Source organism: Rattus norvegicus, chromosome 10, assembly GCF_036323735.1.
Source record: "Rattus norvegicus strain BN/NHsdMcwi chromosome 10, GRCr8, whole genome shotgun sequence".
In the NCBI taxonomy this organism is placed as follows: domain Eukaryota; kingdom Metazoa; phylum Chordata; class Mammalia; order Rodentia; family Muridae; genus Rattus; species Rattus norvegicus.
Window position 1 is genome coordinate 104203272 of NC_086028.1, and position 15162 is coordinate 104218433.

A 15162-nucleotide genomic window follows, 5' to 3' on the forward strand; every position below is an offset into this window, starting at 1 on the left:
GAGTCCTAGGACACTTTCCCATCTAAGCAGAGAGGCCAGCAACCTCTTTCCTTCTTTCGCTGATAAATAAGAAAAGACAATCTCCAGCCCTTATTGATCTATAAATGGGAACCCCAGTGTTATCTGTTATTACCAACAGCCCTCACCTCAGTGCGGGATAAAAAAAAATGTTATTTCTGGATCGTGGGCTGAGAAACAAATTTGGTTCACCTCAAATTCCATGTCTCAGCGTGGTAGCAGTTTCATGGAGCTTTTTGTAGTAACAGAACAAAGGAAGTCATAGACTGAGACATCTTTGAAATACACTGTTGCAAACATCAATCAGGTGCTTACAGCACAAAGAAACATCTGTGCAATAGGTCTCCCATGCTATACCGTGACATTCTTAGCTCTGAGTTGGTGGAACCTAGGGGCCTGTTTGTACCTTCCAAGGGATTTACCGAATAGTCCCAGGACATTAGGTCACAGAGAGGAGGACAGTGGCTGTTCCAGGGGCCAGGACAGCCCACAGATAATCTGTGATTAGACCGTAGACCTGCAGTGTTCCAAATTCTCAATAATCGTGGAAGTTCAAATCGGCTTATAAAATGTAGTTTCTTTCCAGGAACTTTTGCCCGTACATCTCAGATTCAGCTACTATCACAGACGCAGGGTGTGCTGGGGTCAACCAGGCAGCTTTGTTCCTGGGAGAGCCTGCACGAGGTGGTCCAGACTGAAGCTATGTCTACTCTATGGAAGATCCAGGAGTCTGCTTCTGTCCTACCATCCTGTACCCTCTCATAGACTCAGGAAGCCGTCACAGTTCCAACCATCGGATCCTCACACTCGCCTCACAGCCAGCGGGAAGCAAGGCAAGAGAAGTGCAGTGCTCGGCCAGAGCAGCAGACCGCTGGCCCCCCACACCAGCCCTCAGCTTCACTGATTGTTGTTCTTCTGGTCTTTGGAGCATTAGAGGGGCTGAGAAGGAAGGGGCAAGAGAGTTAGGCCATGTTATGGGATGCTGTCCTCTGGGCACAGCACAACCACAGTCGTCTAAACTGATCCCCAACTCAAACGCCTTCACAAGGTTGGCCTAGCATCATCTCCTTGTATGGGGAGTGGGGAATGGGGGGGTGTCAGATCATTAGACCCTAAACTGAGAATTCAACCAATTCTTTCCCACTTGTCCTAAACGCACTGGTCTGGGGGGAGGAGGGTGTCTAGAGTACAGAGGTGGGGATTTGGGGGGTGGAGGGACGATGGCCATCTCCCTAGCTTTCAAGATAGCTATGTTTGCTCCACGAGGCTTCACAGTGGATGACCGTGTTTGGGCGTGTGGGTAGTAGCCCAAGTGACCTGCTACCTTCTCTCTGTCCAAGCCCCACACAGAGCTCCCCGTCCCACCCTGGGTCAGTGGGAAGAGGTGTCCTGCCAACTGTGTCTCACAGACCAGTGTATTCTGCTCCTCAGTGCCTCTTCCCGGCTGACTGGCTAGCAGGCAACACAACCAGGGCCTATGTTCAACCACCTTAGTCACCGTCCCCACCCTTGGCGTTTATGGATGCTTGGGGCCTCATAAAGCTCAAAGCCTGTAAACAGTAATAAAGAGGCCCAGAGAACTTGGCTTGGGCAAGCTGCAGTGGGGTCAGAAGCTGTAAGCTGCATAGGGGTATTGAGCTCAGGGAGGAGAAGCCATTTCCTCATCATCTGGCATTTCTTCTCACCGCTCTGAGCACAGACCATCAGGGTGTGCTTAGGTACTGAGGAGGTGCCCTCTGGTAGATGCAGCTTCCTGGGCCCTGCATACTTTGGAGGGGGGGATGTATTTCCTGCAGAACACAGGCTTGGGAGTGAGAAGAATGTTTTCAGGAGAAAACGATCCATGCTCACCATGCTGACCATCCTATGAGGTCTAAGTTGTACAGAGAGATGGAAACTCCCTCCAGGTCAGCGGCACTGTCCCTCGTCCCCCCCCCACCTGCCTTACTCCTGGTTACATATATACATATGTGTGTGTGTGTGTGTGTGTGTGTGTGTAGCAAACTTAAAGAAATAAAAATCATGAATTTGAGAGATCGGATGAGGCACACAGGAAGGATTGGAGGGAGGAGAGGGAAACTGATGTGATTATATTTTAATTAAATAAAAGCAGAATATGGTAGCATGTGCCTGTAATTCCAGCAACTGGAGATGGGAGATAGATCTCATCCAGGGATCCAGGGAAGCTAGGCCACCAGTCTCTGTGGCCCAGTTCCGGGGCTCATTGCTACCGTGTACCGACTTGGTGGTCGCTGGCAGATTGCTTCAACTATCTGGGCTGCATCTCGATTTATTGGAAAGAGATCTTCCTGGCTAACTCTAAATCGCACTTTTTTTTTTTTTCCCCGGTCTCTTAAAATCCTGGGTTCAGGATCCATGCAGTCCCGCCTTTCTCCCAGACCCCGCCCATCAGGTCCCGCCCCGGCTCTCCGGTTATTTAACTCCGGCTCTACACCCTCTCCTGCAGAACCAGGTCAACAGCCGGAACTCGGTGTGAGCCAACCGCGGCGCTGCACACTCTGCATTGGCTGAGAGCTGAGGCAGGGGCAGGCCCAGGCTTGCGATTGGCTGTTGCAGCAGGGTGTCTGGAGGGCTTAGCGGTCGGCGGGCCCTACCATAGTCATGGAGACCTCGTCGGTGCTCACCCGGGGGGCTTCACGGCAGCGGGGCTCCACGGCCCCGGAGAAGCAGGCGCAGGACCAGCCAGAGCGGAGGCGGAGGAGGCAGGGGCGGAGGTGCACACGGCTGGGCTGAGCTCCGGGTCTGGGCTGGGGTGGCCATGCTGCCTGTCCCTGCGCGGTGTGACACTGTCCACTGCTCACGGTGGGCTCCCTTCATCCTTCCTTCCATTCCCGGCTGCAGACGGGCCACCCGTGCAAGCTAGCAACTCCCTTGTTCCTAACCTAGTGTCCCGTTTTGTAAGGCTGTCGCCAAGGCTACTGCCCCTACCTTTGGTCTTGTTGATTAGGCGATCCCAAAGGGATGGCTTTCTGTTTGGGTGATACTTGAACGGAATCTTTAGGGACGAGAAGGACTGCGCTGCATGGATCAGAATGGGCACAGGCACTAAGGCAGGAGTGGGCACACCTGCCCCTCTGTTCCAGGGTTGTAACTCCGTGGTCGGTAGGATGTTGGGAAAGGTATCAGCGCAGACTGGATGTATCTCGCTTTGTTTTTAACCCCACAGCAGTGAGACAGATGGGCCGTTCAGACTATAGGGTGTTTGCTGGCTGATAGGAAAGGTATTTCTGGGTAGAAGCAATCCTAAGAAGGTTCTTTCCTTCTTACAGGTGACAAAGGTCGGCAGGGACAGACAGAATCACTCTGAGTTTCTTTGGGTGCAGCTGAAAGACAAAGAAATCAGCCAGGGAGAGAGCCATCCGGAAGAGGAGTATTTAGGAGTGAAATTTGAAAGGGGGAGGGGTTGCATGGCCTGATGACACTGGCCTTAAATTCTAACTTCTTGAGGGTGTGAGGCAAGAGGATCACAAGTTTGAGGCCAACCTGGTGTAGTGAGGCCTCATGTCAAAATAAAAATGGACGGTCTTTGGATAGATTCATGGCAGAGTACTCGCCTAGGATGTAGGAAGTTCTGGATTTGAGCCCCTAGCACCACAAGAAAAAGATGATATCTCCATTTTAGCCTGCCACTGTCTGGCCATCCCTGCAGTTCCAAGGGCTCCTCAGTCTAATTACAGAGGGTCAGAGTGATTGATGGCAGAACCTGTGGAGGGAGCTCAAGTCACTCCTGATGGCTTCACGCTCTGGGGGGTTTAGAGAATGCCAGCTTGGATATCTATGTACCTAAATGGCTACTATAGTGTCTTCTCACTACTCTTAGATACTTTGAAACATATTAACAAATGAACACTTCCTGATTTTGCTGTACTCAGACTTTGCAACTTTGTGAAGCCAAAGTAGTTATTCCCTGTATTATTCAATTGCTGAAGAGGGGTGGAGTGAGGTGGGGTAGTGAGTGAGAGCCCCCCTCCCTGCCACGTGTGTGGGCAGGAGACTGACCCTGGTCCTGCCCTCCCAGGGTTTTCAATTTTGTTAGTACTTGAAGACACCATATCCCTTGGCTGCAGAAGGCCTGTGGCTCTAGGAACTGTTTAGCCTGGGGTTTTCACCTGTTGGGTAAGGTTGGCATTTTTAGGTGTGGGTTTTCATTGGCGTGATGGAAGCTCTCCTGTCTCTGGGGCCATGCATGCCTCTGGGTGTGTTTTATAAGTCACGTCCAGTGGTATCTAGCTATTTGCTACCAGCTGTTATTTCCCCTCTGGGGGGCTGAGAGCGCAGCTCCGTTGACAGAGTAGTCACCTACCATGTGCAGAGCCCTACTTCAGTTGCCGTACAGATGCAGTGTGGTAGAGCATCCCTCCAATCCCAGCTATTAGAAGGTGGAAGGACAAAGATGAGAAGTCCAGTGTCACCCTTGACTACACAGTTCCAGACTGTCCTGGGCTACATAAAACAAAAGCAAATTAATCTTTTAAAACCCACCCTTGGCCTAGGATCAACAAGGATCAAGAGGAGGAAGCTGTCTTCAGAGATGTGGTCAATTTTGCTCCGGATCCTTTACCAGGTGAGGTGACCAAAGTTCCCGCTAATGTCCCTTCCTGGCCACCACAACTCCCACTCCTCTCTCTGTCAGAGTGGTAAGTGTATGCACGAGTCCCCTGATTTCCACCATTCCTTATGGTTCCCTCCATGGACCAGCTAGATATTATGACAAGGATACTACCAGACCTATCAGCTTTTACCTATCAACGCTGGAGGAGCTCCTGGCCTGGACCCCCCTCATGGAAGATGGCTTCAATGTAGCCCTGGAACCCCTGGAGTGTCGCCAGCCCCCACTGAGCAGCCCCAGGCCCCGGACCCTGCTGTGCCATGACATGATGGGCGGGTACCTGGAGGACAGGTGAGACCCTGGCGTGGCACTGGTCTTACTGGCCATCCCGGGATGGAGGAGGAGGGAGAGGAGTCCTAGAGCTCTGGACGGAGTTACAGAAGCAGGTTCTAAACGGGCCTCTGACACCTCAGAGAGAGAAACTCAGTGCTAGGTTAAGCGTCCCGTGGCAGAAGCCACATGGAATTAATTGGGTGTGCTCTTGTCTGTTTTAGCTGCGCAGACAGCTAGTTCCTCAGGCTGCCCCTGAAGAGAATCACCTCCTGGCCCAGTAGCCTCATCCTCATCTGATTTGTCTTTTGCACTTCCCCTATGCTCTGTCATGGTTCAGGCCTCTTGCTCTGGCTTCCTGTGCTCCTTCTTCCCCCCCTCACTCTTCCAGCTATGCACAGCCTAGCACATTTTAAACGTCTATCGAACCTTCTTGGATAGGATGATTGACAGGAAGCTGAGTCAGAGCCAGCTGCCCAACCTGGGATGTGACCAACCTGTAGACCGAGGGACACAGCCCTGAGGGCAGCGCTGACCCAGGGCAGGGAGCGGAAGCCAGAGATGGCCTGTACTCAGCCTTCCTGCTTCCTTCTCTTTTATCTGCCCTCAGAGGCCAAATGCTCTCTGTGCAGTTCCTGTGGCCTTCGCTAGCTCCCTGGTTGGTGAATGAGCTTTGCCCCAAATGCACCGTGATTCATTTTTGAGACTGGGTTTTGCTATGCCCTTTAGTCTGGTGTAGAACTAACTCGTTATGTAGCCCAGCTGGCTTCTAACTCCAATTACCCCACCTCTGGTGCCACCATGCCAGGCATGCTCCTGACTGGCTCCTCGTGTGTCTGTGAGTACATATGCGTCTGTGTGCATGAACGTGGGGGCCAGAGGTCAGCCTTGGCCATTGTTCCTCAGAGGTTGTTCACCCTGTCTTTGAGACACACTTCCTTACAGGCCTGGAACTCACCAAGTGTGCAAGGCTAGCCCGTCAGTGATCCTCCTCCTTCCCATCCCTGAGAGTACAAGTATGCTATACTATACCTGGATTTCTAATTTTTTAAATTTTTTATTTATTTCTTTTTTTTCTTTTTTTTTTTTTTCTTTTTCTTTTTTTCGGAGCTGGGGACCAAACCCAGGGCCTTTTGTTTGCTAGGCAAGCGCTCTACCACTGAGCTAAATCCCCAACCCTTTTATTTATAATTTTTTTTTTCTTTTTCTTTTTTTCGGAGCTGGGGACCAAACCCAGGGCCTTACGGTTGCTAGGCAAGCGCTCTACCACTAAGCTAAATCCCCAACCCTATTTATAATTTTTAATAGATTTTTTTATTTCATATATATGAGTACTGTCGCTGACTTCAGACACACCAAAAGAGGGCATCGGGTCCCATTACAGATGGTTGTGAGCCACCATGTGGTTGCTGGGATTTGAACTCAGGACCTCTGGAAGAGCAGTCAGTGCTCTTAATCACTGAGCCACCTCTCCAGGCCTAATTTTTTTGTTTTTTAAAATCTGTTCTGAGGATTGAAGTCATCCATGGCAAGCATTTTATTGACTGACTCGCCCTAGCTCCCACTCCTGGTCGCTCTTGACAGAAGAGCCTCAGGTTGTTCCTTCCCTCACCCCTCTCTACAGGGTCTCACACAGCAGGTTTCAGTCAGAGCCAGCGACCGGGACAGTCAAATCTAATCCAGGAGTGATCACTGCGTCCTGATTCTGTGTCCTGGGGCCTGACCCTGTTCCATGTCTTCACCAGGTTCATCCAGGGCTCAGAGGTGCAGAATCCTTACTCCTTCTACCACTGGCAGTACATCGACATCTTTGTGTACTTCAGCCATCACACGGTCACCATCCCACCAGTGTGCTGGACCAACGCCGCCCACAGGCACGGGGTGTGTGTGCTGGGTAAGAGCCAGGCGCTTAGTGTACCTGTTGGGCAGTCCTGTAATTGAGCAGTAGCAGTGTCCATGGGCTCGGAGGGGTGTCCGCACACTCTCCCAGAGAGGATTAGTGTGTGGGCAGGGAGGTGGTGATAATGTAAGATCAGCTGTATATGACGGCTAGGCAGAGGGGCCTGCTACATCCCAAGAAAGCAGTACACACAAGAGTGGTGGCTGGTTCTGACCCCAGGCCGAAGTTTGCCGACCACTGGGTCAGGTTAGTGCCTCTCCAGCTTTGTTTTGCGTTCTCCGTGACCACATCCCAAAGGACCCCTGACTGAATGGCTACATTTTCCTATAGTCCTGATATCCAGCCCTGGGTCAGAGGAGAGCCACCGTGCAGCCGTTTCTACCTCTTGTCTCGCAGGGACCTTTATCACAGAGTGGCAAGAGGGAGGCAAACTCTGTGAAGCCTTCCTGGCCGGGGATGAGCGCTCCTTCCAGGCAGTGGCCGATCGGCTGGTCCAGATTGCTCAGTTTTTCCGTTTTGACGGCTGGCTCATCAACATTGAGAACTCCCTGAGCGTGAGCATTTCAGTGGGGTCCTGGTGCCCATCCCCCTCTCCCCTCGCTTTGCAAGTTCCTTTTTGCTTACTTCTCCTGACCCGACTCCTTGCTTTACTCCAGGCCCTTTTGCCCTGGACCTAACCACCAGCCCATAGCAAGCAATATCCACTTCTCACATTCCAGGGAGGACTGACTGTACTGTCTCTGATTGCTGGGAAAGGAGGGCCCCGCTATTTCAGGAGCTCCTCTGCTGCGCCCTCTCCGGCTTCTTCCTCAGGGTGCTTGCACCCTTACCCCCTACCCCTGCTTCAGGCTCATGTGCATTTTCTGTAACCACTGCGTCGTCCTGTCCCTGCGTTTTTGGTGTGGTTGGCTCTTGTGGCCTCCGCATCTTCTGTACTGGGTTATTTCTCATGACAGCAATGCCTCGCAAAGGTCTGATCTCCCTTCCTCTCTTGCAGCCAGCTGCCGTGAGGAACACACCTCTGTTTCTCCAGTACCTGACCAGACAGCTCCATCAGCAGGTCCCCGGAGGTCTGGTGCTGTGGTATGACAGTGTGGTACAGAGCGGACAGCTCAAGTGGCAGGATGAACTGAACGAACAGAACAGGTGAGCATGGGGCGGCCGTGAAAGAAGATGAGCTGCCCGGGCCACAGGGCATCCCGTGTGGGACCACTCCCCACAGGGCAGAATGCGGCAGGCACAGACAGCCCCAGTCCCTGGGTGATGTGTACCCATGAGCGTCAGGGAGGCTAAGGGCAGCTAGGTGCCCCATCAGCTGGGTCTGGCCTCAGCCGGTCCTTGCCACCTCTCAGGGTCTTCTTCGACTCCTGTGATGGCTTCTTTACCAACTATAACTGGCGGGAGGACCACCTGAAGAGGATGGTGGCGCAGGCCGGGGAGCGCCTGGCTGACGTGTACGTGGGCATAGATGTGTTTGCTCGGAGCAATGTGGTCGGAGGCCGTTTTGATACTGACAAGGTAGGTGGTGGCCATCGAATCAGGGCTGCTGGTCTGCATGCCCTCTGTGGCCTCTGCCAGGGGATCTTCCATCCTCACTGGTGTCTCAAAGGAAACCAGGGTACCCTGGAACTCCTGGGACCCGTCCTGTGTCTCTCCCAGCCATTCCTCCAGTCACACGCCTGGATCCTGTCCCCACTCCTGCATCCTTTTCCAAGGGCACCGACTGCCTCCCGGGCCACGTGCAATGCTTTGGAGCACGTTGAGTGACCTTTCACACCACTCAGCAGACACTGGGGGCACGCAGGGGACTGTGGTGGGCAGAGGTGAAGCAAGTGGTCTCAGGGAGAGGAGGAAGGGGGGAGGAAAGGTGAGAGCAGGCTCCATTCCTCTCTGTCAGTCCTGCCTCTCCCCTGGGCGCAGGGCTCTCAGTCATGAGGAAGCCGTAGATGAACCATTTAACCCAATGCCCGGGTTTCACCTCTGTTGTGGTAAAATACCCTGACAAGATGCAGCAGGAGACATGGGGTTTAATCTCAGGCTACAGTGCGTCAGTGTGCAGGGAAGTGAAGGCAGCTATCATAGCAACCAGGACCTGTGGGAAATGGCCCGAATGCTTGCTTGTTCTCAGCTAGCTTTCTTTGCCTTCCCCATCTCTCTTTATTTTTGAGGCAGGGTCTCTCTTTGTAGACATGGCTGTCCTGGAACTCGCTGTGTAGACCAGGCTGGCCTTGATCTCCCTGTCTCTGCCTCCTGGGATTAAAGGTCACCCGTTGCGATAGTCTTAGAAACGGCACGACTGGTTCCCACACATCACCACTCCACCCTCAGCCTTTGGTACTCTCAGACCCGAGCGGTCACTCCCTGGCATTAGTTCTGTCACGGTAGGGCCATATAGAACTAATATTAATTTATCTCTGATTACTATTTCTCCCGGCTGCCTCTCTCCCACACTAGTTCCAGCACCGGAGCACCATATAGAAGTAACCTTAATTTATCTCAGCGGTGGCTGGTTCCAGTGTGGCACCATGCCACGTTAGCCTCGCTCTCTTCTAGCCCCAGCGGTCTCTCCACTCCCATTGCTAGTCACCCTGGCCAGCCCTGGCCCTCCGGGAACTCTGGTCCCAGCCACCTGGTAATATCAAGACTCAACAAACTGTAACCCAACAATCAGATTTACATGTTAAATTCTCAATGCACAATGCATCCACACAATAAACTTACAACCAGTTGATAAGGATATAAACCACCCACCTAGATAAGATATGATTTGTTCATCTAGACACACAAAATCCTGTACACATCCACCCCTTAAGAATAGCCATAACAACCTGTAAATGGGCAGAGAGAAATCTTAACATCCGCTGCCATGTTCTCTCAGCTGCTCCCTCTTCTGGCTCCGGTCTCCTCTGCCTCTCTAAAACTTTTCTCCCGCCCATCCTTCCTTCTACTCCAAGGACAGGCCTCGTTCTATCCTGTACCTGCCTTCACCTGCATGATGACATCAACCTACAGTCACCACTCCCAGCTTTTCCTCTTTTATCCTGTTTAGGACCTCCCAGCCTAGGGAATGGAACTGCCCACAATGGGCTAGGTCTTCCCTACATCAAACAACAAGACTAGTATCACACCTGGGCATGCCTGCAGGCAGACCCAACGCAGTCCATCTCTCACTGAGACTCCCTTCCTAGGTGTGTCAAGTTCACACTAAGCAGCACACAGTTACATGACCCAGGAGCTGCAGATTCTCTACCCTCTGTGATTCTAGTAAGTTGACTAGTAAGAGGTGTCTGTGAAGAGGAGGCAGGATGTAGAGAGTCACAGTGAACTCACAGTTCCCTGCTCTGTCCACTGAGACAGGCTCCTTCATGGCTGAGTCCTCTCTGCTTTCCTTCAGCCGCCTCTCCGACACCCTCTTCCAGCTGGCATGTGAGGAAACAGGGGTGAAGCCCAAGACCCTCTTTATGGAGTTGTGAGGGAGAGCTTTTCCTAGCTGGCCCTGCCTGAGAGAGCCTTGCCTGTGGGCATCCAGGAGACCCGTCTGGACTCTGGTCCCAATGTTCAGCATCTCCCTGGTTTCTGTCTCCCCAGTCACTGGAGCTGATCCGTAAGCATGGCTTCTCAGCGGCCCTGTTTGCTCCGGGGTGGGTGTATGAGTGTCTGGAGAAGAACGACTTCTTTCAGAACCAGGACAAGTGAGTCCCTGAGGGCTTTGAATGGGCTGGCAGGAGAGAGATTCTCTGCTCTCCAGCAGGGTGGTGACTGGGGGACAGAGGGGGTCAAATGAGAACAAAGTGGCCACCCTGGCAGCTCCCTGGGAAGATTCTGGAGACCAGTCGGGCAGGAGGGAACAGAAGGAGAGAATCGCTTCCTGCAGATGGCCTCTAGCCTCCCCCAGGCTGGGTGACAGAGGCACCCTCTTAGAGAGCCCCCAGTTCCACCCAGGGCTGCAGGGTTATAGACTGGCCCCCTCACCCTGACTCCCTCTTGCCCCCATCAGGTTCTGGAGACTGCTGGAGCGCTTCCTGCCCACACACAGTATCTGTTCCCTCCCCTTTGTCACTTCTTTCTGCCTGGGCCTGGGTACTCGAAGAGTCTGCTATGGCAAGGTATGTAGGTCAAAGTCTCTGTGTCTAGGATGGGCAGGAGGGCTGTGCATGGCTGTCGCTACCTCCTCCTCGCACCCCTGCTGTCCACCTCTGAGGCCACTGCCCCTGTCCCATTTGCCACTTTCCCTCTTTCTCCAGGAGCAGGCAGTGGGGCCCTGGTACCACCCTAGTGCCCAGGAGACACAGCCCCTCTTTGGTGAACATAAGCTGGCTGGTGGCAATCGGGGCTGGGTGAAGACACACTGCTGCCTGGTTGACGCCTGGCACGGGGGCAGCTCTCTGCTGCTCCGGGGCCTGATCCCGCCTGAGGTTGACAGTGTAGCTGTGAGGTGGGTGAGTGACGAATGACGTGTGTGGGTCTCTGTCTTCTACCCTCCTCAGCGTCTGCAGCTAATTGGGCAGAGGGTCTGCAGGAGCCCAGCAAGGACAGGCGTTAGATCTCAGATGGCTTTTTTTCCGCGGCGAGACACACTGCACAGCGCCCCTGTGGCTTTCTGAAGCTGTGACAGCGGAGTGCAGGGCCAGGCAGGAGTCTGAGACTACCCACTGAGTTGTACTTCCCGGCATATGGCTGCCTTAGATGGTGCCCGCCCGTGACCTTCCAGCCTGTAGGGAGGGGCTCCGGGAGGAACCTCTTCCACCTCTCATGAAGTTTCCCTCCTCCAGGCTGTTCTCTATGCACGTCCCAGTGCCTCCCAAGGTTTTCCTGTCCATGGTGTACAAGTTTGAAGGCTCAACGGATGTCCAGGTGGCTTTGGAGCTCACGACAGGGGATGCCAGCAGCTGCCATGTGGGCGGTGTGTTGGTGTTAAATGGTGAGAGACTGGGTAATTTCGTGGAAGGGAGGTGGAGAAGGCCCTGGCTCTGGGCGGGGCTTCTATGGGCGGGGCTTCAGTGTGCAGGGCTGCTGTGGGCGGGGCTTTTGTTGGCAGGGACGGGGTGTGTTCTGTGGGTGGGGTTGCCGTGGGCAGGACTGTGGTGGACGGGGCTCTTGTTGGGGGTGTTCTGTGGGTGGAGCTGCTGTGGGTGGGGCTGCTCTGGGCAGGGCTGGGCAGCTCCCACCTTAGGTGGAATCTGTGGCTTGTGGTCATAGCCTGCACACTTAAGACCCTGCTAAGCAGCATGGTCTTCTGGGCAGGTTAGATACAGAAGTCTCTTCTCTTTGGGACAGTGAGGTGTTCACATTCGTAGGTTGTGGAGATGGCAAATTGGTAGAAGTCAGTATGAGTGAATCTGGCCTGCGACATACATACACCATACTTATCCTCCAAAGTGTTTCCTTGTGTCCAAGTGTCTGTCCCACCAGGGGTCTTACCTAGACACCATTCTCCCCCATCTTCCTCACCAGGGGTCTTACTTAGACACCCTCCCCTCCCTTCTTCCCCTCCCCGCTGCCCCACCAAGGGTCTTACCTAGACACCCTTTCCCTGCCACATCCTGTCCCTCTTGAGTTTCCCTGCAGGATTCTCCTTTCTGAAGCCCATGTCTTCCAGCAGAAACTGGCACACGGTACAGCCCCAGACCCCTCCGGGTACCCCCAACCAGGTTGGCCAGATGGGCCAGCAGTTGTGGCCAGCAGCTCAGTGGGGGCTGGATTCAACGGTGAGTCCCTCTCCTGGCAAGTCCCTTAAGGCAGTGGCACACCGTGGGGGAACTTAGAGTCGCCCTTGAGAAATCCCAGAAGAGAGGGAAGGGGCAGCCTGGGTTTGGCCGACCAGGGTTTGGCAGCAGTGAGACAGAACAAGGACGTTCCTTACAGGAACCTGCTGTAGTCCTGGGTCCCATGACCTGGAATACCCTTGGGTTTGCTTTCCCTTCATGCTGTGGCTAGGGGCCCTCACCCAGCTGACTTGTGAGCAGCCTGTGTGCTCTTTCAGCTGCTATGAGGTAAACCTTCGTGGGTGCCTGCTCCAGGACCTCTTGGTGAGCTTCTCACGGCCACCAGGCAGCCGGGAGGAGGAGAGCTTCATCTGTCGTCTTGGAGAGATCCAGGTGTGTATGTGGGAGTTGGACTTGCAGGGAGAAGGGGGTGGATGGGGACCGTCTGGACCCTCTGGGAGGAGGACTGGGTGGAAGAGGGGGTGGATGGAGCACTGAGGAGTAGGTGTGAGGGGGATGTCCTTTATGTACTCCCTGGGCATCCAACCAGGAGAACCTTCTCTCTCCTATCAGGTGGTTGATGCCAACAGCCTTCTGGCCCCTTTGCCCCGGGTGCAGAATGTCACCATTTCACAGCTACGCTGGCTTCCTCTGATCTCTGGGTCTGAGGGCCTCCCTACCCGGCTCCTCCTCAGCTGTACCCTGCACTGGTCCTACCTGCTGCCCCGAGCCCGCTGCTTCCGGATTCACTGCTGGGAACGGACAGGAAGCAGCTCTGCAACAGAGGAATCCCCAGGGACAGAGAAGCCCGAGTTCCTGGGCCTGGCTTTTGCCAACCAGTACCGCGTGGTGGACTTGGCAGTGGAGGCTGCTAGATTTGGGCAGGACGGTCGTGTGGAGTTCCTGGTGGAGCCTGTCCCCAGGGAGGGTTTCCTAGTGCCTCAGGCTGAGTGGGGAAGGGCAGTACTGCTCTACTCGGCCCCTCAGTGAGCCCACTCCAGAGCACAGAACCTCCTTGCTCAAGGCTTGAGGTCTCTCCTTGGCCAGCTTCCCAAGCTTGAGTGGATGGCTGAGGATAGCTGGATCCCCAGGAGACAAGGTCTCCAGGTTCTGGCTGTGATCTCAGGAAGCTCTGGCCCATGGGTACTAGGTGAGTCACCTAGCACCCACATCCTCCTGTAATGCTCTCCGTGGGATGTGGTTCTCAAGGAAGAAGGAGAGAGTTTGAGGTTCCTTCCAGAAAATTCTATAAAGACTGTTTCTCCTAGGCTGAAAAGATGCTTCTGTTGAGAACGGCGGCCATTAATCCCCATAGCTTTGACAATCAGAGGCAAACTGCACTGGTGGCAGTAAGGCTTCTTGAAGACTGAAGCAACAGTCAGGGTAGGAGTGGGAGTCAGGGGTGCTCACAGGGTAGCTGGAGTGGTGCTCCCCAGGACCAGGAGCACCATCAGGTGGCTACTGGCACCACACCCCCACCTGTACAAGATGGGCCAGTCACATTTCGGACTGTCTGGATGGTGGCTCTGGCAGCTGACTGTCCCAGGGAACCCCACGTCCCTCACCTGTGCAGTATAGGCCGTTGGCTATGTGAAGGCACAGAGGGTGCCAGCATCTTTTTATGTCATCCAAGAGGCAGGGCTTGAGCCCTGCCTCCCTGCAAGCGGTGGCATCCTTAGCTTTACCAAAGCCCTGTAGATGACACTAGGCTGCACCGGAACTTCCTGCTGCGCGTCTGTGTCTCGGGTGATGCCACCAGCACTTTCCTGCTGCTTCTCCTAGTGTTCAGGACCTCTCACATCTTTTCTGTGTTAAGAATGTGACCCGCTTTTTGTCTGTGGTCTGACCTGTGGCCCTCATGCTGTAGTATGGGGAGAGGCCACAAGATGGCAGAGTGGCCTTTGCCATCTTCTGAGGTATAGGGGTTGGATGGGTGGGGCTTCCTCAGATTCCTGAGTGTGAGGCAAGGGAGAGCAGCTCCAGCCTGTATGGGCTGAGCGCTCCTCCCCCCACCCACCATCTTCCCTGCTTCCCTGGGCACCCTGTTCTTCCGGAGTGAAGTGTAAGGGTGAGACTGGGAACATTCTGCCCTGTTTCTCATGTGGTCCTACCAGGGCCTCTGGTAAAGCCTAGGCTACTCCTGTACCCCAGCTCTGGGATGGGGGAGAGGCCCTGGGGCCGTGCTGGCCTTCCTCTGGCTTGTCGTCCAGAATCTGCCCCACCCCACCCCGGGGGCCTTGGCTCTCCCACTCCCAGCCAGGGTTCTGTGTGGCTGGAGTGGAGTCAGTGGGGAGCAGGGCAGCGCTCCTGAATGCTCTCCTTCCCCGTGGCACCGAGTCTGCTTTTAAAAGTGCTGGTTCCTTCAAATATTTTATGCAGAGAAGGAGAGAAAATTTATAGTGGCAATTATTCCCTCACAGTCTGGCAAGCAAGCAATTAGAAGTAAGGGGGCTTAGCAGAGCCACAGCGTGAGGCAGAGCAGCGCAACCTCACTTCCCAGGAGCATGGTCCCCAGTCCCAGCAACGCTGGCTCCTGCGCAGGAAAATTAATCTGCCGGCATTTAAGCCTCGGCCCCTCTGGTGGATATAATCGCTCGGAAATAAATTATCCAATGTGAAAAATGAGACGTCGAGTCTTG

The 15162-nt window shown here is 54.1% G+C and overlaps 1 protein-coding gene across 7 annotated transcripts; it reads left to right on the forward strand.

The window, feature by feature from the left end:
* Window positions 1-2481: 2481 nt before the first annotated feature.
* On the forward strand, window positions 2482-15145 carry Engase (endo-beta-N-acetylglucosaminidase). Of its 7 annotated transcripts, none has more exons than XM_006247803.3 (14): window positions 2482-2753; window positions 4533-4603; window positions 4738-4939; window positions 6664-6812; window positions 7215-7372; window positions 7816-7964; window positions 8171-8336; window positions 10407-10510; window positions 10816-10924; window positions 11063-11253; window positions 11591-11739; window positions 12418-12526; window positions 12802-12916; window positions 13097-15145. In XM_006247803.3, the coding sequence occupies exons 1-14, from the start codon at window positions 2641-2643 to the stop codon at window positions 13511-13513; spliced, it is 2202 nt and encodes a 733-aa protein (XP_006247865.1). In that variant the 5' UTR covers window positions 2482-2640; the 3' UTR covers window positions 13514-15145. The 7 variants fall into 7 exon arrangements, 6 of the variants coding, with proteins under 6 accessions (XP_006247865.1, NP_001100540.1, XP_063125316.1 ...); NM_001107070.1 differs by having other exon boundaries at window positions 2484-2753; window positions 12421-12526; window positions 13097-15134; XR_005489867.1 differs by having other exon boundaries at window positions 2497-2753; window positions 12387-12526; window positions 13097-13131.
* Window positions 15146-15162: the final 17 nt, after the last annotated feature.